At 55.6% G+C, this 24,465-nt stretch overlaps 9 protein-coding genes across 9 annotated transcripts; 4 read left to right on the top strand and 5 right to left on the bottom strand.

Moving 5' to 3' along the window:
* Window positions 1–111: 111 nt before the first annotated feature.
* On the top strand, window positions 112–1,282 carry CMQ_3196 (cytochrome c peroxidase; the record flags this gene model as incomplete). The annotated part of the gene is made up of 2 exons (XM_014317274.1): window positions 112–628; window positions 690–1,282. 2 exons carry the CDS (start codon window positions 112–114, stop codon window positions 1,280–1,282), a joined length of 1,110 nt encoding a protein of 369 aa, XP_014172749.1.
* Window positions 1,283–2,311: 1,029 nt separating this feature from the next.
* Window positions 2,312–3,503, top strand: CMQ_3108 (f1f0 ATP synthase assembly protein; the record flags this gene model as incomplete). The annotated part of the gene is made up of 2 exons (XM_014317186.1): window positions 2,312–2,494; window positions 2,574–3,503. The coding sequence occupies 2 exons, from the start codon at window positions 2,312–2,314 to the stop codon at window positions 3,501–3,503; spliced, it is 1,113 nt and encodes a 370-aa protein (XP_014172661.1).
* Window positions 3,504–3,898: 395 nt separating this feature from the next.
* On the bottom strand, window positions 3,899–5,747 carry CMQ_2785 (phenylacetyl-ligase; the record flags this gene model as incomplete). The annotated part of the gene is made up of 4 exons (XM_014316863.1): window positions 3,899–4,227; window positions 4,286–4,883; window positions 4,939–5,582; window positions 5,648–5,747. The coding sequence occupies 4 exons, from the start codon at window positions 5,745–5,747 to the stop codon at window positions 3,899–3,901; spliced, it is 1,671 nt and encodes a 556-aa protein (XP_014172338.1).
* A 2,148-nt stretch (window positions 5,748–7,895) lies between these two features.
* On the top strand, window positions 7,896–8,495 carry CMQ_2764 (uncharacterized protein; the record flags this gene model as incomplete). Its single annotated transcript, XM_014316842.1, has 2 exons — window positions 7,896–8,069; window positions 8,139–8,495. The coding sequence occupies 2 exons, from the start codon at window positions 7,896–7,898 to the stop codon at window positions 8,493–8,495; spliced, it is 531 nt and encodes a 176-aa protein (XP_014172317.1).
* A 1,044-nt stretch (window positions 8,496–9,539) lies between these two features.
* On the bottom strand, window positions 9,540–10,211 carry CMQ_2853 (uncharacterized protein; the record flags this gene model as incomplete). Its single annotated transcript, XM_014316931.1, has 1 exon — window positions 9,540–10,211. The coding sequence occupies one exon, from the start codon at window positions 10,209–10,211 to the stop codon at window positions 9,540–9,542; it is 672 nt and encodes a 223-aa protein (XP_014172406.1).
* A 4,939-nt stretch (window positions 10,212–15,150) lies between these two features.
* CMQ_2976 (rhamnogalacturonase a precursor) lies at window positions 15,151–17,076 on the bottom strand (the record flags this gene model as incomplete). Its single annotated transcript, XM_014317054.1, has 7 exons — window positions 15,151–15,217; window positions 15,446–16,013; window positions 16,086–16,170; window positions 16,221–16,387; window positions 16,449–16,526; window positions 16,597–16,703; window positions 16,766–17,076. 7 exons carry the CDS (start codon window positions 17,074–17,076, stop codon window positions 15,151–15,153), a joined length of 1,383 nt encoding a protein of 460 aa, XP_014172529.1.
* An 843-nt stretch (window positions 17,077–17,919) lies between these two features.
* Window positions 17,920–20,431, bottom strand: CMQ_3005 (pectinesterase precursor; the record flags this gene model as incomplete). The annotated part of the gene is made up of 4 exons (XM_014317083.1): window positions 17,920–19,195; window positions 19,402–19,928; window positions 20,008–20,259; window positions 20,318–20,431. The coding sequence occupies 4 exons, from the start codon at window positions 20,429–20,431 to the stop codon at window positions 17,920–17,922; spliced, it is 2,169 nt and encodes a 722-aa protein (XP_014172558.1).
* A 1,462-nt stretch (window positions 20,432–21,893) lies between these two features.
* Window positions 21,894–23,039, top strand: CMQ_3056 (glycoside hydrolase, family 28; the record flags this gene model as incomplete). Its single annotated transcript, XM_014317134.1, has 3 exons — window positions 21,894–22,134; window positions 22,187–22,727; window positions 22,784–23,039. The coding sequence occupies 3 exons, from the start codon at window positions 21,894–21,896 to the stop codon at window positions 23,037–23,039; spliced, it is 1,038 nt and encodes a 345-aa protein (XP_014172609.1).
* Window positions 23,040–23,268: 229 nt separating this feature from the next.
* CMQ_3133 (flavoprotein oxygenase) lies at window positions 23,269–24,332 on the bottom strand (the record flags this gene model as incomplete). Its single annotated transcript, XM_014317211.1, has 4 exons — window positions 23,269–23,448; window positions 23,506–23,807; window positions 23,862–24,005; window positions 24,074–24,332. 4 exons carry the CDS (start codon window positions 24,330–24,332, stop codon window positions 23,269–23,271), a joined length of 885 nt encoding a protein of 294 aa, XP_014172686.1.
* Window positions 24,333–24,465: the final 133 nt, after the last annotated feature.

The following is a 24,465-nucleotide window of genomic DNA, read 5'->3' as shown; positions in this document are numbered from 1 at the left end:
ACTGTCGTTTCAAGTAGAGAAACTTTGCTCTGTATTGCTCACGACAAAACACCCTCTTCGGTTCCGCTTCGTTTCCCAACCAAAGCTTCTTCTCAAATCACCACCATCACAATGGCGTCTTTCGCTTCTCGCCAGGCCCTCCGTGCCGCCACCCGTGCCGCACCATCTCGAGGTGCCTTTTTCGCGTCTGCCTCCGTTGGAGCCTCCTCCCGTTCTGCTTTCCGTCAAGGTGCAGGTGCCGGCCGTCGCCACTACTCATCTGAGGCCCCTAAACAGTCCTCGTCAAGCTCGCTCTGGGTTTGGCTTGGTGCTGGTGCCGTTGGTGCCGGTGCTGCTGCTTATCTGTACAGCCAGGGCTCAGTCTCAACCAAGGTCACCACGCCAGGGCCGAAGGAATACCAGGCTGTCTACAATGAGATTGCCAAGCTTCTCCAGGAGAAGGACGAGTATGACGACGGCAGCTATGGCCCGGTGCTGCTCCGTCTGGCCTGGCACGCGAGCGGTACCTATGATAAGGCCACAGGCACTGGTGGCAGCAACGGTGCCACCATGCGTTTCGCCCCCGAGAGCCAGCACGATGCAAACAACGGCCTGATCAACGCCCGCGATTTCCTTGAGCCGGTGCACGGTAAGTCGTGATCCAAACTGCGACCTTTCGCGTTTCGACACAATTTCTAATAACGTTGCAGCAAAGTTCCCGTGGATTAGCTACGCCGATCTTTGGATCATTGGCGGTATCGCTGCCATCCAGGAGATGTCGGGCCCCAAGGTGCCCTTCCGTCCTGGCCGCACCGACAAGGACTTCACCGGCTGCACACCGGATGGCCGGCTGCCGGACGCCTCCCAGGGCTCAGACCACGTCCGCAACATTTTCTACCGTATGGGGTTCAACGACCAGGAGATCGTGGCACTGCTTGGTGCACATGCCGTCGGCCGCTGCCACATCAAGAACAGCGGCTTCGACGGCCCCTGGACTTTCTCTCCTACCGTCCTGACCAACGACTTCTACAAGCTGCTGCTGGAGGCCAAGTGGGAGTGGAAGCGGTGGAATGGCAACAAGCAGTATGTCGACTCGGCAACGCACACTCTGATGATGCTGCCGACAGACATGGCTCTGGTCACGGACAAGAAGTTCCGCCCTACGGTTGAGAAGTACGCCGCCGACAATGCCGCTTTCTTCTCGGACTTTTCTGCAGCCGTCTCGAAGCTGTTTGAGCTTGGTGTGCCGTACGCCGCGGGCACTGAGGGGAAGCATATTGTCTTCAAGAACCTTGAAGAGTAAAGAAGCACACAAATCACAAAACACACAAACACAAAGAAGGAACACGGTGGTGAAAGAACTGCCTTGCCTTTGCGATACCACCCCAGCGACTGGATGGGGACCTTGACGTTTTCCAGATGCGGGAAAGACGAGCGAAGCAGTCTTTCAATACTCACGGCTACGATATACGCGCTGCTACTATAGGCAGAGACACGGTGGCATGGCTAGATAGCATACAGCGGCGATTTTAGAAAGTCATACAGCGAAGACCAAATGCAAGACTATAGCTGGACTTCTTCACGATTGCGATGACGTCCACCAAAGATCCACTGAAGCGGGCCCTTGCTGCTTCTGCCCATTCAAAAGCACATAATTTGTCAAGATTTGATGGATACGCTATTGCTTGCTCAATTCCCGAGATCCCGGGGCCCCTCAAATTAATAATAGATCCATTTACTAAGTGAAAAATTGGGGTTTAAGATAGGAGCCTTTTGGAAGGACCGTATTTCGCTAGTCTGCGGTACGGATATTTGGCCAACACCATAGGAAAATGCCGAAAAAACCAGGAACCATGTGAATTTCACGTGTTGGCCAAGATCCTTTAAGCCGAGTATGTGGCAAAGTTGCAGATTGTGTCTGAGTTCCTGGTTAGATGCATGTTGGAGACTCTGTATTATGTACTCCGTACTTATCACATTTAGTCAAGCAAATCAAGGTAGCTGCAATTTACCCTTGTATCGGTAATTTAACGAAAAAAAAAAACCAAACCCAAGGAGGCGAGCCGGTTAACACACAGAATTCACCAGAATTAAAAAAATCCATATCCAGAACGACGACCGTTGAAGCTATGCTTCTCGAAGGCTCTCGAGGCCTACTCTGTATTGCTCAAACATCACGTGACTAAATCAATTCGCGGAATTTTTTGTAGCTCTGTTGGCAGAATCCCGTCGCCAATCGAGGCTTTGCTTGCAAGCTTGACGCTCTGCCGAATCCTTCTCAGCAGACAGCCAACTGTTCTGCGCCGATCGCTCTCCAGCTCAAAGAGAGGTCATGGCACCAGCAGCAGCTGCCGCCCTGGCAATGGGTAGGACGTCAGCAATGACGCCCTCAAGTCGCCTTCTCCCCGTCGGTCTACTGCTGCGCGCGCCGAACCAGCGGATGTATGGCGGCAGATGGAGTGCGGCCTGCTGTCATACCATGGCTAGTACGGCCACGAGTGGCAGCTTCAGCCTTGTCAGTGGCCCGCTTGTGGCGGACGTGGCGCCGGATCTCCTATTCGCCGGCACCTCCCGATACGACTTGACCATCACAGCCAGAGACCGGGAAAACCCCAGCCTCAGCCTCAGTAAGAGCAGACCCGATTTCGCCATCGGCAGCAGTGCTGGAGCGGTACCGGAACCGTCTGGCGGCCAAGGCGCAGAGCGAGGGCGTGGCGGACATTGAAGCTCTGCGGACGGCGTATGCAAACAAGATTACAGAGCTGCGGCGAAAGGACGCCGTGGTGTTGGATGTGCCAACAGCACAGCAAAAGGAGCCGACCTCCTCGACCTCCTCGACCTCCTCGACCTCGACAAGCCCTTCAACCACGCCCTCCTCCTCCTCGACAACCTCTTCCTCCTCCAGCCGTGGTGCCCGCCCGCTCTCGCCCTTTCTCGACCTGGAAAAGTCGCGTTCGCTAGGTGCGGACGAGCTGACGGCGGTCTGGCGGCTGCGGTTGGCGGCCGACCCGAGCTCGCTGTGCGCGGTGATCCCGGCGGCGACGTACGCGGCCATGGAGGCGGCAGCACGGGCACGGCCACAGTTTGTGCTGCCGGTGCCACATCCAGAACAGGGCGCCGAGGTACACTTCTTGCAGTGGACATTTGACGAGCAGACGCGCAGCAGCACGGTGCTGTTTACGCAGCTGGCCGAGTACAAGCTGCGTGGTGAGTTCGCGCAGCCGCACACAACGGTCACACACCACACCGATCTCGCAACCGACTGCGGCGTCGTCCTGATGCAGGGCCAGGTTATGACCGATCGCGGCGCCTCCGTCGACAGTGCCCGCTGGCTGGTCATGTGTCTGCAGCGCTTCTACGGCGCCTGGGCCATCCCGGGCACGACGCAGACGACAGAGACTGCTGCAGCCACCCTCGACCGCGAGGGCATCCGCAACCGGCGCATGCTGCTGCAATGGTTTGCCGCTGGCGACCCGCAGTTTAGCATCGAGCGGCTGATGGAGGAAGTCGAGAAGCTGGGCTGATGCATGATGGGCTGAGAACTGTACCAACATAAAGAAACGCTAGACAAAACTCAAAAGGACAAAGTACAAAAGTACAAGCAAACCAGCGCAGTTGTGCTGTAATAATGAACGGCATATTATGTGGAGTGACACTACCAGATCTATCATTGCTGCTATATAAGTCTTGCACACGCTAAAACTTGCACGTACGGCCATAGATACTGGAAAGCACGGGATCCCGTCCGCTCTCCCCTAGTTAAACCAGTAATCGGCGGATTAGTAGTTGGGTCGGTGACGACCAGCGAATACCCGCTGCTGTACGTTTTTTTTGGTCATCTCCTTATCGTTCGATTGTTCTATTCCACTATAGGTCTATTTCCATTTTGTTTACTCGGTACCTCGTCCCCTTTTCACACCTACAGCTTCGCAACCGACCCGGCCTTTTCAAGAGCGCGGCCCCGTAAAACACGTCGCAGAATCTTGCCGCTTGCAGACTTGGGAATGCTGTCGACAAAGTGCACCCCTCCACGCAGCTTCTTGTGCGGAGCCGTATGGCCAGCTGGCCACGCGACAATCTCGGCCGCCTTGTCTGCACTGCGCGCATGACCCGGCTTAAGCACCACGTACGCACGCGGCACCTCTGTGGCCTGGGCGCGGTCTTCGATGCCGATGACGCCGACGTCTAGAATGTCGTCGTGGCCGAGCAGCACGCCCTCGAGCTCTGCCGGTGCTACCTGGAAAGCCTCTGTACAGTTTGTTAGCGTATGTCTGTGAGACAAGAACAAAACGGGCGTGAGACGAACTGTACTTGATCAACTCCTTCAGCCGGTCCACACAGTAGTAGTTTCCATGCTTGTCCCGGCGGAAGATGTCTCCCGTCTTGAAGTAGCCGCACGAGGACATGGTGGCGCGCGTGTTCTCGGGCAGATTCAGGTACTGTGTGAAGACGTTGGGCCCCTTGAGCCAGAGCTCGCCCGTCTCTCCGTCGGCCACCTCGAGCTCGCTGTCGGGGTCCACAATCTTGGCCTCCATGTTGGGCGCCAGCTTGCCCACCGAGCCCATAAACTTGCCCCACTCGTCTGGCGTCTGCATGTGTGAGAGCGACGACGTCTCGGAAAGGCCGTAGCCCTGCTTGACCGGAATCTTCAGTCGGTCCCAGAGCGCTGTGGCGAGCTCCGTGGTCAGCGGCGCCCCGCCCGAGTGGAAGAGCCGAATGGACGTTACGTCGTATTGGTCCACCACCGGATGCTTGGAGAAGGCCAGGATGATGGGCGGCGGGAAGTATGCGAACGTGACCTTGTGCTTCTCGATGAGCTGGCACGCCCGCTCCATGTCGAAGCGCGACATCACCACCAGCTGCCAGCCCATATAGACAAACACGAGCATGTTGCAGACGAGGCCCTGAAAGGTCAGAAGAATACGAGAACGAGACAGGGCTGGAGGATCGACAACGCACGTAGATGTGGAAAAAAGGCGACACGCCCAGTCCCTTATCACCCTTTCCGTCGTGGCCTCCATGCGGATGGAAGTAAGGGCCGTCCATGGCACAGAACTGCAGCACATTGGCCACGATGTTGTGGTGCGTGAGACAGACGCCCTTGGGCAGTCCGGTGGTGCCGGAGCTGTAGACGAGAAAGGCGAGGTCACGACGCGGGTCGATGGCAACGGTCGATGTGCTACGGCCGCGTCCTGGGCTGCCGACGCTGACAAAGTCATTAAAGTGCCGGAATGTGCCCGAGGGGTCCTGTTTGTCGCCGACTAAGATAATGCGCTCGTCCGGGATGCCGACGGCCTTGGCGGCGCGGCGCGCCGTCTCGAGAAAGGATAGCTGCGTGACAATGGCACTGGCACCGGCGTCGCGCAGCTGGAATGTCAGCTCCTTTTCCGTGTACAATGGATTCGCCGGCGTGGCGATGCCGCCGGCCCACAACAGCCCCAATGTTGCCGGCGGCGTGTCGATGCAGTTGGGCGTGTAAAAGGCCAGCACGTCGCCATGCTTCCAGCCCCAGAGCTCCTGTAGGCCCCGACCAAAGGCAAGCGCCGCGCTGCGCAGCTCGCCAAACGAGTAGCTGCGGTCCGAGTCGCCATCCGTGATGATCTCTGTCACACAGTCAGGAGGGAAGACGGGAGGGATACAAGAGAAATGATGGCAGCAGAGAGGATACCTTTGCTGTCAGTAAAGGCCTTGGCCTTGCGCTCAAAGACCAACGTCCAGATGTCGACCTCCGGAATGGGTACCGGTGGGTACGGCGAAGTGTGCGGCATGGCCAATGTCGAGAGTCGGGTTCTCAAAGCGGAACACCGAAACAGTAGAGAACCAAACAAGGATGGAAATTGGAAGATCGCAAAAGCAGTTTTAACCACACCGTTCAGGCAGCTCCAATCGAGACAATTTTAAAGCAAGCAAACAAGCCACCAGCACCAATTAAGCCACAACTGTCACCGCTCTGTGTTGTCTTCCAGTCAACTCGGCCTCTGGGTACGGTAGATGTCTGCACCAATCAGCTCCCCCTCCCTCTGACTCGGACCGCTCCTGTTGGTGCGGGGAGGTGAATTGCGAGCAGCCTCTTCCGGAATGGTTGCTGCTAGGCTGCTGCTGAGTTGTTGGCCTGCATCGAGTTCCATACAAGCTTGCCCGGACCAGTAATAATTGGCAGCGAATCCGAAATCCGGTCAGGAATTGTGCCTGACAGACAGGCTTACACGGCAAATCATGGCGCAATGTAAGAATTGTACGCTGCTGTATACCTGTGATTCGTGCGCGCATCGTGTTTGGTAATTCTTTGTTCTCGTGCTGTTTCGAATACTCAAAACGGCCAATTAATTGCCTTGGTTTTGCCCGCAGACTTCCGTTTGTGGCAGTCGCCTGCTCGACTTGCTCTTTCTGCCTGTGCACCGTGCTGGGACACCTAACGAAACGGTAATTACTGCCTGCGGTCACTAGTTTCTAGCGCGTAACTGCTGCAGCTCTTCATTTCTGTTGTCTTCGTTTGTTGCCAGGAGTAGACATGAGAAATAGAAACAACAACATCCTTGCCAACACCAGTCAACTCCCGTCGGCTTGCGCCAGACCACCCAAAGCCAGTAAACAGCCCCTTGCTTTTCGAAGCAACAAGTCGTCCGACCCAGCAGAACGCATTTGGCAAAACAAAGCAGGCTCGTTGACGAAAGAGAAAAAAGGAAGCCATCAGAGTAGCAACCAAGTCCTGATGCAGTCTATTCAGTGATCCGCGACAGCTTGTGAGACGATCCACTGCGGCTCACCTCCGTGAATAGCTCCACTTTCGTATTTTTGCTTAATTTTTGCCTATTTTCCTTGTCTCATGGCCCCCTTTCTTATTTCCTCCACAGCTCCTCTTTGGTCAAGGCGGCGCCTGTTCTAGTGCCCGGACCCTTCCGGAGACCTGCCTGCTAAGCACATCCCCCGTCAGGAACACAAGAACAACGCCAAAAACTTGGCTCAGGGTCGTTGTGTTTGGGATCTCCGGGATCGACAATTGTTGAGACGATCACAAATCCTCGTGCCAAACACAATTTTCAGAGGCGGTGACAGCTGCTCCCAGAGAGAAAAACAAAGAAGCGCACGAGAGTCCACGGCTGACGGCCTGAATTCACATATCACAGAGCCGAGCCCGAGAACAGAGAAGACGTACAGCATGAAGATGAGCTGGCATTCTCAAAGCAGAACAAGGCACCGCTTTCTAGACGCGTTCTACCCGGGGCCGGCCCCATTTCTTGGCCGTGCTGGACACTTGCAAAATCTTGGCGCCCCGTGAAATGTCCACTATGGGATATGAGCGAGAAGGGATGAGCAAGTCGATCCATGTCTAGGAGACCTATCACTCGGCCCAATGGTCATAATGTGATCAAATAAAGTCTATTAGTCGCATACTCCATGTGCATCAACCGTTCCGCTCGCTGGAAATGGGAAGAGACCCCAGTCTCAAAGGCAAGGTCACCACGAAGGCGGTTACTTTGGGCGCGAACAGACTCTACCGAAGCGATATTAAAAGAGCAAAAAAGGGATAATACGGGCGACCGGACATCCTGACACAGGCCACACGGGGCCGCTCACTCGCTAACGGCCTTGGCGGTCGGACTACGTGGTATTCGCCGTCAAATCTAAGCATGAACGTTTTAAGCCTATCCTCGACCATCGCAATACGAGCTGTCGCCGTCCATGTATAAAACACGTCCTTTCGCCATGCCTTTGTTGTATTCGGTTCCCTTCTTTCCCATCCTCAACGCTCATCTACAATCAGTTCTTCTGTGAAGACTTCATCTCTCATTCTTTTCTTGTTCAGCTGTGCTGTCTTTACTTCGATTCTCTACTCTTTCGTTCTCAACTATTACTCCGGTCATTTCTTCATTCTCTTTTTAACTTTAAAACCCCCTTTTCTCCCAACAAACACCATGTACTTCTCCAAGGCCCTCATCCTTGCCTTTGCCGCTTCGGCTCTGGCACTGCCCATGGGTGACAAGCCCCAAAAGCGGGCTGGCGTCCTGTCTGTCAGCAAGTACTCCGACTTCCAGGTCTCAAGCGGTGTTGCCGGTGACGCTCTGGCTGAGGTCAAGGCCAAGTTCCCGGTACGTACTATCATATACCAAATTAGCTAGCATTCTTCAACGGTCATTAAGCTGACCATCATTTCTCAGATTGACTACAACGACCTGGCAAATGTCGATGCCGGCGATCTGGCCATCATCCAGGCTGCCCGCGTGTTGGCCGAGTCTGCCGAGGCCGACACCGGTGGCTTCAACGATGCCATTTCCGCTGCTGGCAAGAGCACCGCGGCCGGCAAGGCCCTGCAGGTCGGCAAGATCAAGAACAAGGTCCTGAAGCTTCAGCTTGAGGTCACTGGCCTGCAGATCCAGCAGGCTCAGACGGGCACTGCCAAGTCCGCCGATATCTCCCAGGATACGAATAACCTGAACAACAACATTTCTCTGGACAAGGCAGCAGCCGGCCAGACCAGCCAAAGCATCGACTTCTCTGGTGATGACAGCGCTTAAACGAGAGGTTACAAAGTAATGAGGTGGACGGCGGCGTCTTTGGAAGATGCGACGGCCATCGGGACAACTGGAAAATGAACATTGACCGAGGAGATCGGAAAAGAGTGGATTGGAGTCATTTTCGTATCTTATGTGGATGTTAGTTACGCCATACATACATAATATACACTTCTCATCATTTGGACGGTTTGCGACCCTCGTGAAAGCAAATGACTGTTTTACTGGCAAGAATCTTACCTCGAAGCAACAAGATCTTCTTGAAAATCGAGAAGCGTTGTCAAGCCTTTTGAAGTCAAAGAACAGAAGTGCAAGACTTGTCGCTCCGGACGACTGTGGCGTGATCAACTCAGCGCGAGCGTTTGCACAAGCGCCTAAGCGATCACGGGAGAATTAAGGTTAACCGGCCTCCAGGCAAATTGCCCCGCTACCGTTACCGTCAACCACTGTTCCATTGGGGAACGAGCAGGATGTACTCGTAACTTCGACATTGATTCCATCAATTATCACGATGGAAGCTTATTGTGCAAGTGGTAATGAATACCGTTTGTAATCATTTCGTCGTTATTCCCATATAAAATCGCGCATCACATTTTCTGGATCGCTTGTCTAATATACCAAAAAAATGGGTCGAAAAATAGGGGAAAACACACAATCCTTTCCGGCATGGCACTGTTCCTCGCATGCAAGGATGCCGACTGCTTCACCCCTTCCCCGTGCCAAATCATCAAAATTATAAGACAAAATGACGCCTGGTCCATGTGCTACCAATGCCATTGTGCACATCAGAAGGTAAAAACCAGGACCGCGAGGTCGGGGAGGCAGTGTCCAGCAGCCGAGAACGCATAGAGAAAAGAGGACATGAAGGATAACAAAGGAAATGTTGTTAATCGAAGAAAAGAAAAGAAGAAAGCCCCACCAAATTCGCCCAACCCCAAGAAAAGAACGCTGCTCCAAAAACTGAGCACATTGTCCCCCTGCGAAGCTGAGGGACAACAAATAAAAGAAGTGGTATAAAGCTGGAAATCAAACGGGAAAGTTTGTCGTTTATGCCAGCAGAGCAATGGCAGCAGCCAGACCACCCATGAGCAGGCCGCTCTGGACGAACAGACCCTGTGCGCCAGAGGTGATCGAAGATGTGGTAGCGGATGCTGCTGCGGCAGTAGCAGAGCTGGCAGCGACAACAACAGGGACAGCGTTGGTCGCAGTCGTTTCGACAGCAGCAGCAGGGGTCGTGTCCAGAGTGGAAGCCGGAATAGAAGCCAGAGTGGTAGCCAGAGTGGAAACCTTGGTGGAAGCCTTGGTGATCGGGGCAGTGCCGTACAGAGAGGTCTTGTTGGCATACGAGGTGGCGTAGGCGATGGTCGACGTGTTGGAGCACGGGTACCAAGCAGACGAGGTCGTGTTGAGGGCGACTGTGGTTGGCACGTAAGTAGAGGTAGGGGGAGCGTAGGTGGTGGTGTTGAGAGCGGCCGTCGTGCTGAAGACCGAGCTGGAGCTGGTGCTTGTGCTTGTGCTGGAGCTGGAGCTGGTGGTGCTGATGCTGGTGCTGGTGCTAGAGACCTTGTTGGCCGGGCAGTTGGTCACGGTGGGGTTGCACTTGGTGATGGTGATGGTCTGAGTCATGGACACAGTCGAGGTGAGAGTGCCGCTGATGGGGGACTGGGCAGCGACCATGGAGGAGGCCAGGAAGGCCAGGAAAAAGGAGGAGGCGAACATGTTGATAGTTGGGAGGTTTTCCGGAATTTGTTTAGTAGATTTTTGATTGGGATGGGAGGAGTGCAAAAGAGAAGCAAGTCGTCAAATGATCGAAGCAGGCGGAGGGTTTGCAAAAAGAGCGGCAGTCACAGAACAACTGGACAATAGAGAGCGACGATAAACGACGATGAACGAAAACGCGGTAGGAAAAAGAGGACAGAAAACTGGGAGGAATGACGGGGTGGCCCTCCCTTTTCTACGGGCACGATGCATTGCGCCCAGACGATGGGCAGTGCGCCAGTTTCCAAGCAAGGGTAGCGAGGAAATTCGCTCTCTCAGGGAAGAGTACTTTCCCCCTTTGTTGTTTGCCCGGTAGCAGGAGTTGTGTGGGTCCGTGCCTGTGATGAAAGAAATATGGATGACGGGTCGCGCTGTTGTACCTGAGGAGGCAGATTCAGGTACCGGTTGTAGCGCCACGCGAGAGAAAACCCAGGCTAGAGCAGCTAGTAGACAAAATCGGCCCAACTAGGTACCTGCCTAGGCTGAGGGCCCAGTTTAGTAGTTATCCCGTCAGGGGTAGGGGCCAATAAGACGCGATACAGGCGACAGGGATATAGCGATCGCCAAATGAGCTTCGTCTGGCAGAAGGAATTGAAGGAGGGATGGTTAGACAAGGGGTCCGCTGTACCATGGCTGTCTATTGGCCCGGCGAACCCCTGCTGCTGCGCGAGAGGAAAAATGCAGGAAAACGACAGGGGTTTGCCGAGGAAAGAGAGTGCGGCTTCGTGGTTGCGCCGGGAGGACCTCAACGGCCATTGGCTGTGGCCCCGGAAAGCGTTGGCGTGGCAGTAGGAATGGACACGGCCGATGGCCAGCCAAGTCAACTAAGAGGCAGTTGGAGAGAGCGTGCCTTGGACCTATACGGATGCCAAGTCAAACGGCCGCACTAGAGAAGGCAGAGAAAGAAAAAGGGAAAGGAAGATGCAAGAAGTGAAAAATCAGACAAAATCAGATGGCTTGATTGGAAGAAGAAAGTACCTGACCTGGCTGGCGGAGCACAAAATGACTGGAAAAACAAAGACGAGTGCTGATCATCTCTGCACCAGAGCGCCTCTCCCTCCTACAGATAGTTAATTCAGCGGAGACACGTCAACTGGAATAGGAGAAAACGCCAAGCGGGAGCGGATGTCCCTAAAACAGTGGTGCCACCTGGTCACAGCCGTAGAGAGGCCCACCATCGGTGCTCTTTGCTCTCATCTCATCTTGAAGCGGTGTGGATCTCGGGAATCCTGGGCTTGCGCAAGCAAAGAGCAGATGGTGAGAAGATGGGACTCGATTGATCGGCTGCATTGCAACAGAACAACGTCAGCCAGAGGTCTAGATTGCCGTGCTGTCTGTGAGCTCTGCCAAGGAATATTGCAGGAGCAGCCGCTCTGCCGGGCTGGACGTCGCTTACGTCGTAGTCGTGTGGATGCGGTTTGGAGAATTGCTGGTTTTAGGGGGCGGGGAAGAGGACGAAGGACGGAGGCCGGGATCCAGTATGCGAATCTAATTTGGGCCGTCGCGAAGTCGATGCGGTGTCTGTTGTCCTTCTGTCGGTCTGCTGTGTCCAAAACAGGCATTTATGATTACGTGGCTGGTCGTTGTTAAAATTACAGCGTACGGAATAACTTATTCGTCAGCAATCTGACACGAATGGGGAGCACGAGCAGTGCAGTGCACCCTTTGCGGCAGTGCGCCTTCCGGCAGCAAAAGAATTGTGTTCAGATGAGTGCTATCTGCGCTGTGCGACCGCACCTTCACCGCTTAAAGCCCCATCTCCGCCCCTGCGCTGTTTCTTTCGTTGCCCCCAACCTAAAACGCCCATTGAGCACTCCCTAATAACAAACATGCGCGGGGTTCAGGGCATGAAACACTGGATAGGGTCCGCCACTTTGCTCAACCGCATGCAATTAAAGGTCGACCGGGGTTGTGCTAGGATAGCCGAGCTTGCACGACACGGAATACGTAGTACGTACGAAGTACTCCGTACTCCAGGGTCTCTCCTGCAGACCGATGAAGAAAGGAGTAACCCGTATTCCGTATTCCGTACTCCATATGGAGAAAGACTGTACGAGTACGGAGTAAGATATCTTACTACGGCGTACGGAGTATATAGTGGAAAAATGATCGAACGATTTGCAATTTTGCCCACGAAAACCCGGCACGTGCCCGACACTGATCACATTTGGAGAATACAGGTATTTACCCGGATTTTGTAACAGTTCGACGGATACTGGGTAACTTCAAGCTTAATTGCATTCAACGAACGAGCTGTATATGTGAAGGTTAAGGGAGGCTATACGTAGCGGTCATATAACGTGATGCACTGTGAGGAGCAGGAGGCTGAATAGGGTCTAGTGTGGGCGAAAGAGTGTTGTGTACTTAGGAAGAAATAGATACATCGCGACCCTTCTGGGGATCCGTATTAATACTAGTGTCAGGCCCCGCTTTTGTGCCTTCTGACCAATTACAGGCCAGTACGGCCAAGTGGGGCGGAAGGGCCACAGTGTGGCGGATTCCAATGCTTGACAGTATACTTTCAATTTGTGATGGCCTCCATTCAGCGATTAACTTTCCCTGCCCGAAAAGCGGGGTTCCGTCTTTGATTGTTCGTGTACTCCGTATGGCATTTGGGGAGGTGGAAAATAATGGGAGGAAATTAATTTATCAGCTCGTCACCAAGGCTCTGACTACAACGAATACTCGGAGGCTTTCAAACAGTAAATACATACTGTCTTAGCCACAAACCAGTGCAACCAGCGAAACGAGAAACGGAATATGAGGAGTCATGGCTTTTAGAAACCCCTGTTTGCCAAAAGCCTTTACGACCCTAGAGGTCACTTGTTAGGAAGAATAAGGTCAAGGTTAAACAGTCAATCGAGACGACAGTTGTTTCTGCGGCTTGTTTGTATCTGTTTTTTATGCAACCGGTTGTCTCGCTTCATTATTAAAGGTAAGTACGGAGTGGTTGTATATACGTTACTCCTGTCAAACCATGCACTACAGGCAGATCGGCCGCCGTAAGCGACGATGCAAGTTGGCCTGGGGATAGCATACTACGGGCCGGCCGCACATCGGTCTACTCTTGCGCGGGGAAGGTCGTGTAGAAGAGATAGAATGTCCAGTGCTTCGGTGATAGCATCATACTCGCAGTGTGCAGTGGACCGCCCACTCGGCAGACCGAGCAGAGCGTAACATTCAAGGATCTGAGCATTCGGATCGAGAGCTACTGGACCAGAAACATCAGCTAGAAAGGTCAGCCAGCTGCACAACGTGGCTCTTGTCCAGAAATAAGATCCGCAAGGCCCACCGATCTGCCGATCAAGACTGTGCCGATCTCAACCCCTGCGGACAGCCAGTGGCACACAATCGGCCCGTCAGCACGGAGCCCGCGTTGATGGACGACGACCGCTCCGGCCTTTATGGAGTAGTCGTGCCTCGGTCCGAACCCATGAGACGTCTGCCACTGACGAGGTCATCCACACACATACACCATCGAGGTCCGTTTTCTGATAGGCGGCTTATTGGAAGGCTGGATCCCGGATTCGTGCAGCCATAGGTAGCCCGGTCTGAAGCAGAAGTCGTGCAAGGCCTCGCTCTTGGGCTGCTTGCAGTTTTCTAGCTGATAAAGCTTCTGGGTGAGGCTACCTGATATTGCAGTCTGGACAGGGACGGGACGATAAGGTAGACACGTTAGTTTAATGTGGCATACAACGAATTATTACATTTCTCGATATTACTATGCTGGTTATGTTGTTGATATGCCTTGGTAGGGAGACTGTGACCAGAGGGTTGCATCTTTGCCCTGATTGAAAGCTTCTCCGTATAAGCGTCCGACTTGCTTTCCGATATGGCAGCAGACAATTTATTATAGCTTAATCCTGTCTAGCCACCGACCGGTACTTTAAGTAGGGGTTTTGCTTTCTTGGTATATGTTCTCCAATGCAGACATCATGCCTTTGCTTACAGTAACATCACATATCAGGGCTGAGAATTTGGCTTCACTCTATATGTGCATATACCTTGTATCACGTAAAGGTAAGCACCACTATAAAGAGGGATTGTACGTGAGGTCAACTTAACAGGAAATCTGGACATAATCTTTAGCCATCTGTTGGGGTATCCTAACATTTACTCACTCAAGTTTTTGTTCTGGTTTAGTTTCCAAAATGTTGGGACAAGTTAGATAACTTTTGGATAATGCATAAATGTTTTATCTCATTAAATATTCCACAAGTAACAACAATCGCACACATTGAGCAGAAGTTCACATGCTTTAATGCACACATAAATTTACGACAATACGCCTTATCTAACTGACCGTCACAAATTAAGGGTGACTGCCCTTGCGGAATATAATAATGGCTTTGATTTTCAGCACACTGACTCCGTATAGCTTTCTTTTACGCCCTTCCCAACAGAGTTACAAATCGTCACAATCAAATGAAAACACCCATTGGCTACTACCGACCCTTTTGCCGTATATGGCACATAAGCCGGCTTTAATTGACCCTTCTGTAACTGCCAGAGCTATACTCCGTACTCGTATAGTAGCATTCTTCATGGGTACGCCAAAGGCATGCCATTGCTTATCTACAATGCCGACGCTGGCGAGTGACATATCTCCTTAGGACCGAATACGAACAATTCATGCGATGCCTACCACCGCTGCAAAAAGCAGAATTCTTACGCTTCGCGCGAGGCCCCAAATGGAAGGCGACGGGCATATGGAAAGTCAGCAATCGAGGCGCTTGAGAGGCTCTCCGTTGCGACGCAAAACTGCCTAGCTTGGACATGAATGTACTACGTAGTCTTGATATAGGTCACGCGGTGATGGAAAATTGAATGTAGCTCTGCCTTTGTAGAAACGGCAGATTGGTATTAAAATGGTGTATCAAACAATACGAAGTGAAGTAAACTACTCAGCCTTCTTGCCCTTAAAGCCCGTGTTCCAGCGGCCGGACCAGCTGCCGAACGCAGACGGTCTGAGGCTGCCCATGGGAGCGAACGGGAAAACCGGCGCCACGGGGGTGGCGGTAGTGGTGGAAGCAGCCGACGCCGTGGCGGCCACGGTGGCGACCACGGTGGCGACCAGAGTGTCAACAGCGGAGGTGGTAGACGAGCTGGCAGCCGGAGTGGCCGTGGGAATGGCCGAGGTGCTGGTAGTCTTGACGACGGCAGCGTGGACGGCGGCAGCGCTCAGGATGGCGGACTTGGGTGCGATTCCGGGGAAGAAGGAGGCCGGGATGGTCGGGATGGGGATGGGCGAGGAGATGTCGAAGCCGCTGGCCAGCTCGTTGGCCATAGTGGCGAAGGCCGGGCTGGCGACGGTCCGGGGGTGGGTGGTGGCAGCATACGAGGCGGTAGCCGAGGTGGCGCCGGCCTCGAGCTCTTTCAGACAGGCACCTTCACCATAGGCGTTCTGGCAGATATACAGCTCCTTGGAGGCGGCCTCGCTCGAGACGGAGAAGTTGGTGATGTTGACGTCGTAGCAGGGCGCCAGGGCCGGGCAGAGCAGGCGCACCGGAGCGCGCTGCACGCCGTTCTGGGCGGTTCCGTGCCACTCGTTGACGGAGATGTCGTGGTAGACGACGCCGTTGCCGCTGCCGACGGCCTGCTTGGACCAGGCCGTGTCCATCAGCAGCATGTACGCGTTCGTGTGGCCGATAAAGTTGTTGAGCGCCAAGTTGTAGACCGTGCCATCGCCACCGTTCGACTTGATCATGTACATGTTGTTGGAGTGGTGCGTGTAGATGTTGCGATACTCAATGTCGTGGATGTCTAGAGAAAAAAATGATTAGTCAGTATTATTTTTGTAATTGCAGGCGAAAAAAAAGAAGACGAAAGGCTTACTAGTGCCCGTCGGCAGAGAGCCCATGCCGCAGCCACCAGACCAGTTGCAGTGGACAGACTCGATCAGGAGGTTCGAGGAAGGGTTCTGCATGTTTAGCCAATGGACTCTTATGCTGCTGAGCCGGGACAACTAACCTTGACCGTGACACACTCGTCCTTGTTGGACACCTCAACGTCGTGGATCCAGATGTTACTTCCGGACACGTCGATGCCGTCCAGACCGCCCTCGTAGCCGCCGTGGATGACAGTGTTGTAGACCTCACCGCTCGTGCAGGTATCGAGGGTCAGATGGAACTGGGGAGCTGCAGACTGTTAGGGTGATTCATGCCTTTTGTTGCTTGTGCGGATCAAGGCCAAACTTACAGTCGACAAGGGCGATATCGTGGATGCTAAAGTTGGACGTCTTGTACAGACGCAGAATGCGCGCACCGTACTCGCCGTCTGCAGGCCACTGTTAGCAAATAGACAAAAAGGCAAGCAAGCTGGCTATGGGATGCTTGATGCGACATACTTTTGTGGAACTCGTAGCCGAGGGCCTGGATGGCACCCGTCGACGTAGCGCTGTAGATCTCCAGATCTGTGCTGAGCTGGATGAAGATCATGTTGCCGCCGCCCGTGCTGCAGGACGCGTTCGAATCAGGAGGATATGGGAAGACAGGGCTTGGGACTCTTCGACGTACCCTGTGCGGTGGATGGTGCCCTCGATGTTGATCGAGACACCGGTGCCGTGCTTGAGCGAGACCCAGGTGGCGAGACCGTAGTCACCGGCTGGAATGTAGACCTGGCCACCCGAGGCACAGGCAGACCAGGCGGCCGTGATGGCAGCGCCGTTGTCGGTGTCGACGCTGGCAACACCGCCGTAGTCAAGAATGTTGCACACCTTGACGGCGGCCTTTTGGGCAGACGTCGTCAGCGGGCCGACGGAGCCCGTGAGCTGGGCCATGCTGCCGGCAGCAAGCAGGGCCGAGGCCAGAAGTGCTCGGACAGACATGATTGGGTATTGCTGGATGGTGGGAAGCGAAGTAGAAAGATTGGACGTCTGGCCCTGAGTGGGGAAAACGAGTCCGATCGGCAGCTGCCGGATGGAAAGAAAAGTCAGGAAAAAAGGTGCAAAAGAATGGACAAAATCCCGGGTCAAACGGGAAAGAACGAGATTGAGAGGTGCCGGAGAACGGTGAGGAGAAAGAGAGAAGCATTCTGGAAGGGTAGCGCGCGCAGCAGCATCGTCTTATGAATCTTTTTTTGCCTCCCTTTTCGAGAGATGGCCGAAGGTGGATTGCAGGTGGAGTGGAGTGCACCGAATGGCTATTCTGGGGGACATGCGGCGCCGTGTAAGCGAGCGATCCTCTGGGCGGCTTTCCACTCTCGGTTCAGTCAGCGTCGCAGCTGCAGGCGGTTCCGGCAGCATCGGCGCCGGGAGACGTTCGTGTGTCAGTTCGATGGGGGGGCAGATTGGAGGATGAGTGGTTTATTTTTTTGGGGGGGGAAGCCCCTGTCAGGCCCTGTCAAGCCCTATCGAGCCCCGCCCCGAGTCATGCAAAAGCGGTGGCGATTAGTGCGTTTGGGGGCCACACGCATAAGTTCGAGCTGTTGAGCCGCACAAATGCACGCCGTCGGAAAATTAGCCTGTTTCATTCTCTGGCTTGCAGCAAACAGGTTGTAGACTGGGATCGCTGAAACAGAGCGGCTCGTAAGATACAATAGACAAATATAAGAGTTAACACTGTGTCTTTCCCCTCCTCATCTCGCCAAGCGTGAAAACCCCAGTCTCCTGTTTTTTTATGGCCATCCGAGCCAGAGCTCGCATGGTTGCGGGTGCACTCATTGTTGCTGTTCAGGGCAGCCGCATGACAGCCAGCTGCGGCCAAGGCTGCCACCGCTTGAGCATCTCGCTGTCGGGCCCAAACATGTTGACGGCGCCAATGGCAAACAGCCAGAATCCGATGGGGGGCGGTGCAGTCCAGGGGGCCTCAAAGTCGGCCGGCACGTACGGCTCCTCCTGCAGGGCCGTGGTGTCGAGGGGGCGGGCGCGTCTGGTCGATGCGCGCAGGGCGAACATGACCTGCTCGCCGCACTCGGCGCGGAAGATGCGGCGAGCGAGCGCGGGGTCGGTAGCGCTCGACGGCAGCACAGCCCACTCAGCTCTCACGGTCCAGAGCACGCCGTGCATCATGTCGGCATGGCGAAGCAGCGGTCCGATCGGACGCGGGTCTTCCGAGAGGATGCGAAAGCGGCCGACCATGGGACCCAACACCGGCTCGATCAGATTTGTGTACGCGGTGACGGGCGGAGCTGGCAGTCCCATGCGGGCGTAGGTGCCCGGCTCGGTGATGCGTCTGGTGGGCCCGACCAGCGTGGCACTGATGTCCCAGAAGATGGTGGCGCTGTAGAGTAGCAGCAGGAGGGCACCGAGGCCGCGGCCACCGACCAGAGCAGCCTGCACGTAGGGCGGGTCGAGGATCAGCGTGCGGAAGCCGACGTGTTGCGGATCCCTCGCACGCAGGTCACGGAGCACTGTGATGGCCTGCTCGTTGCAGGTCGAGAAGAAGTGGATGATGTCGTGTTCGGGGTTGAAGTAGAGCGTGCCCTGTCCGAGGCTGCGGACCGGCGTGTTGCCGTGGAAGAAGCAGGGCACGTGCACGCGGTAGAACCGGAGCGCAATCGTCCGCGCGTTTCGGCACACCCGCAGCATCTTGCTGTGCAGCGAGCGGCCCTTGACCGTGACGACGTGGTGGTGCTCACTCTCGCTGGTGTCGTGCAGGATGGGACCATCGCGCGACATGTCGCTCACGTGCAGCACAAACAGTTCGATCACGCGGATCTCGTGCAGACAGTGCTGCCAGACCATGTCCTGCAGCTCCATCGGAAGCCGGGGGAACCGCTGAAAGGACGCATGACGGTCGGCTGGCCGGCAGTACAGCTTGTTGAGCAGCGGGAGATGGGGCAGAGGCGGGATTGTCGGTCGTCCGTTGCAGGCCCGCTCAAGGTGGATGTGGCTGTGGATGGTCGTGTTGCCCGTATCACTGGGCTCATCTTTCGAGACCGGCTTGGCAAACGCACGACGCGTGCAGAGTTCTTTACTTGATTCGGTCCGTTTACCACGGCCGCGACTGCTTGCAAGTCGTGTAGGCGATACTTGTGTCACCGTTCATGTGACCATATCACGTGACATTCTACGAGATGCGACACTTGCATTACGAGAGAAAAATGGTATTGGCTCAGACTCCAACAGGGCTCTACCCGGACAGAAGTGAAGAAGACAGAGGACGAGCAGACAACGCACACACACACACCCACCGCCACCCTTTACAGGTACGTGGTGTCAACCCAGTTGCCGTAGGTGCTGCCGAGCACCGTATCAATGGTGACGGGCGCGCTGGTCTTGGTCTCGAAAAAGCGCGTGCCGCTGGCACCCGTGCCCGAGTTCTGGTACTCCTGGAAGACCACGTTGGACGTGCGGGTGTCGGTCTTGCTCCAGACGCTCCAGCCGGCGCTGTTGATGATGGACGACAGGCTGTTCAGCTGGTACACCACGCGGGCGTACGCGCCCCAAGGACGGCCGAGGTAGACGGTGCCGGCAGCAGCAGTGCTCGAGTCAGCCGCGTTGATGGTGCTCTGGTCAATGACAAAGAGGCTGTCACCAGAGGAAGCCGCACGGCCGCTGGCCGTGATGGAGCCACCGCTAGCCGTGACGGCAAGACGCGACTGCGTCACCCAGATGCGGGCATACTGGCCAAAGATGAAGTCGACAGCGCCCTCGATGTAGCAAGACGCATACACCTGGTTTCCAGTCTGGGCCAGGAGGGTGTCCTGGTAGCCGAACAGGCCGACGCCATAGTAGCCCTGTTCGGTGTTGTAGGCCGACAGGGCAATGGCCTGCGATCCTTTTGCCGTACGTGTTCTTGATGTCCAGGTTGTAGACAGCCACGTTCTTGGACAGGTTAATCAGGGCGGCCGTGTGCTCGTCATCGGCAGCGCCGCTGAGCAGGCTGGAGTCCCACTCCAGGCTGGCAACATTCTTCGTGTACGACGACGTGTCGGTGGTCTGGCCATAGATGGTAAGCTTGCCAGCCAGGGCGGGAATGGTGACCTGCTCCGTGTACGTGCCGGCGTAGACGAAGATCTGGTGAGCCGCTGTCGAGCTGGTCGAGATGGAGCTCACCGCACTTTGGATCTGAGCGGCCTGTTAGTGGACCGACGGGAGGCGGTGAGGACAGAGAGGGCAAACTGACCTTGGAGTAGTTGCAGCCTGACTTGCAGACGGTGATGCTGCCGCTCGGCGGCGTCGAACGCGACGTGGTGGCAGCGGCCGAGGCCACCAGCGCGGAAAGGAGAGCGAGACGCATGATGTAGGGTGGTAGCGAAGACGCTCAGGCGAATACGGGAAAGGGGAGCAATGAAAGGACGAATTAGAGCGACTCAAAGTGAACGGACACGTCAAAGCAGACGGACTAGCGTAGGGGGCTGGGAAGAAACGAAAGACTGGAAGCACAAGCTTGCTGCAGAAGGAAGGTTCTCTCGTCCTCGACGGGCAGCAGGCCAACGTGACGTTTTAAGCACGCTGATCGCAGCCCTGACTGGGCCGCATGCAGCATGGAGTACGGAGTACTCGAACGGAGTACACAGGGCTGTTCTCCTTCCCCTTTCGGCCCGCAGGGGAAAGCGAGATTGCTATGTAGCATTGTTTCCTCCCCTTGGCTGCTAGATTGAAGTCCGAGCCACTTGAATGGACGGACGGATGAAGCCGCCAGGCAACACGAGTACATACATACGACGACGAGTAGTACGAGCAAGGGGCAGCATCACTTGATTTGGAGGGGCTTTTGCAACAGACACAGTACGCACGGCACGCGGACCGGGATGTCTGAAGCGACGGCGCCCGGAGGAAACGTCTTGGCAAAAGCTTGCGTCGTACTCCATACCGTCGCATGTGTCTTACCTAATATTACATACCATGTACTAATACGGAGTTAATGGGCCCCCGCTTGTCGATCTTCCTTGCTAGTCTCTTCCTGCCATTGCTCCGACCGTATGGCGGATTACGAGGGCTGCTGCTCCGTACGGAGTATGCTGACCTGCTTGCTGTCTGGCCCGCTCGATCCGACACTGCTCTCGTATAATAAAAAAGGCATAAAAACGACGAAGAGACAGGGGCATCGAACCTGCGTAGACCATGGAATCTTCCACCAATAACCACACCATCGTCTGCCGAGGCCCCTTTCTCGGACCCCAACCGGGACTACTGTTTCACGCTCTCGTCCCATGGTGTAATTGGCATTCCACCAGATGATTTTCCGCTAGGCACAGAGCACCATCCGTTACTTTTCCATGCCCGCTACCCTCCCGCAGACCCGTTCTGATTGGAGGAACCACGGATAGCCCTCTTCTAGGCCCATTTCTCCCCCGTATTTTGGGGGCCGCTTGGAGGCGCCAGCCGGTGGCCCATCAAAGCCAGTCTCTATCTGGCAGACGGATTTTAAGCGAGGTGGATCTGGACCTGGACCGCGAGCAGGACATGACTGCCGGCGGCGTGTAATTACACGCCACATATACGAATGGACGTCGTATTGCCGACTATAAGAAGCCGTCACGGCCCGCCTCTCTGACGGCAAGAAAGGGGCCAGCAGTCGTTCCACGAACAGACCTGACTTACTTTCGTTAATCTTCCCACTCTCACTTTTATAGTCCTTTCTTTTTTTTCCTACAACGCCTTACACTTGAAAGCCTTGCCACTCGTCATCATGATTGGCTCTCGCAACACTCTTCTGGCCGCCTTCCTGGCGCCGGCCCCTTGCCCGGGCCGCCCCCATGGCAGCACCAGCCCCCACTCCGGCGCCGGCGCCCCAGGTGGTCGAGCGTGCCACCAGCTGCACCTTTTCCGGCGCCAACGGTGCCGCCGCCGCCAGTGCCTCCCAGCAGGCCTGCCCGACCATCGTTCTCTCCAACGTGGCCGTCCCGGCTGGCAATTCGCTGGACCTGTCGAACCTCAAGGACAACACGCACGTCATCTTCGAGGGCGAGACCACTTGGGGCTACTCCGAGTGGGCCGGTCCGCTCCTGCAGATCGAGGGCACCGGCATCACCGTGGAGGGTGCCACTAGCGCTACCCTCAACGCCAACGGTGCTCGCTGGTGGGGATGGCAAGGGCAGCAACAGCGGCAAGACCAAGCCCAAGTTCTTTGCTGCTCACGGCCTGACCAACGCCAACATCAACAACCTGCACATCCTCAACACCCCTGTGCAGGCTGTCAGCATCAACGGTGCCAACGGCCTCACCATCACCGACATGACCATCGACAGCTCCGATGGTGACTCGCAGGGCGGCCACAACACGGACGGCTTCGACATCAGCGACAGCACCAACGTCGTCATCAACGGCGCCAAGGTCTACAACCAGGACGACTGTGTCGCCATCAACTCCGGCACTGAGATCACCTTTGAGAACGGTCTCTGCTCTGGTGGCCACGGTCTTTCCATCGGCTCTGTTGGCGGCCGCTCTGACAACACCGTCCAGACCGTCACCTTCTACAACAGCCAGGTCAAGAACTCCGTCAACGGTATCCGTGTCAAGGGTACCGAGGGCACCACTGGCAAGATTGCTGGCGTCACCTACAACAAGATCACCCTGTCCGGAATCACTGGGTAAGTCGAGTTCAGCCCTTCCTCCTTTGCCTCGTACACGTTACTAACGTTCGCAGACACGGTATCCTGATTGAGCAGAACTACAAGGGCGGCGACCTTGTCGGCACGGCCACCAGCGGTGTCCCCATCACTGACCTGACCATCGAGCACATCATCGGTACTGGTGCCGTCTCCAGCTCTGCTTACGACGTCATCGTCACCTGCGGCAGCTCTACTTCGTGCACTGGCTGGACCTGGACTGACGTTAACGTCACCGGTGGCAAGAAGTACGCCTCTTGCACCAACGTCCCCAGCGGTGTCTCCTGCTCGTAGAGCGCTTGATTGGATGGCTGGTTCGCTGCAAGCGAGGCTTGATTGCCCTGTGGCTTGACGACCAATCAACATGGCTGGTTTCCTTTTAATTTCTTGTACATAAAACATCTTGTCTTGTACATCCTATAGTCCGTCTATATTTCTATATTTCACGGCTTTATAAGCAGAGCCCGTAGAAGAGAGAATGCCTGTGAAGATGAGTCGCAAAGAAAAGTAAAGAGATGTAGATTTATGTAAATTTGTACGGGAAGAAGCATGCCGTGTCTAGTTCTTGGCAGACGCCTCCTTCAGCAGCTCTTGTCCGTTCTCCGCCTTTTTTGACCGAGTCGAATGTTGGCCGGAGCATCTCGTACACTTCATTGTTGCGCGAGTATGTAATACCGCCCAGACGACCGACAGGCCGCAGAACCTAGCCAGTTAGACACGCGAGAAATAAAGGGACAGAGAGAGAGCAAGGTACACATACATCTGGATCGATCAAGTTCTGTTCCTCGTTGATGGCATCCTCGCGCACCCAAAAGTTGACGCCTTCGAGAATGATGAGCGTGCCGGACTTCTTGCCGGGGTTGGCCCTGCTCTCAAACTCCTTGAGCTCGACTACCTTGCACTCGATGGCCACAATGGCCTCCTGGATCCGCGCCGGCTTGACATGGGTCGTCGGCGCCTTGTGGAGGCCGGTCAGGGCCCATTCGGACACGCCATAAGGCGCGTTGACCGACGTGGCGTTGGCAGCCTCAATAAAGTGCTCGGAGACGATATTAAGGACGCCTGGGCACGTCAGCAAAGCCCGCATTGCTTTCTTCCGGCACTGCCGCTACTCACATTCCCCTGTTGCCGCCAGGTTGGCCAGCGAGTCCTTTGCGTTGGCGAGTCCGCCAACGATGCCGATCGTGAAGATGGGCGGGTCGTGGTTGACCACGTTGGTGTACGAGAAGGGTGCCAGGTTGGCGGCACTGCCGTCAGCCGCTGCCGTGCTGAGCAGTCCGATCGGCCGTGGGGATCACCGCCGAGATGAGCAGTTTATAGTTGAACACGGCCGGTCGTCCGGGTGCGTGCGGATCGCCTCTGCCCGTGTGCCTTGGCCAGCGAGGCGCCGCCGTCGTTGCCGCCCTGGCCCCATTGCCAGCCGGGCGCCGGCGCCTTGCTGAAGTGCGGCGCCGCGGCCGCGTCCCAGTCTGGCCGTCCGGCCTCGACTGCCCCAAAGTCGCCGTGCGGGTTTCGCTTGATCGCCGCCTCGGTCGCGTTGCGGGAAGCCAGCGCGGCGGCTGCTGCGGCTGCGTCAGATGCCGACATTGTGCGGCTGCCGGAGACGGAGGATGACAGAGAAAGGGCAGAGAGGAGCTGTCGTGCGAGTCGTGGACGTGACTGAGAGAGGACCGATTGCATAGCAGATGGAATGGAAGAACGGAAACCAGAATCGAGGCGG

The sequence above is a fragment of the Grosmannia clavigera genome, assembly GCF_000143105.1.
Source record: "Grosmannia clavigera kw1407 unplaced genomic scaffold GCSC_144, whole genome shotgun sequence".
NCBI lineage: Eukaryota > Fungi > Ascomycota > Sordariomycetes > Ophiostomatales > Ophiostomataceae > Leptographium > Leptographium clavigerum.
Note: the sequence above shows the minus strand (reverse complement) of the source record. Positions and strands in the feature narration are given on the sequence as shown.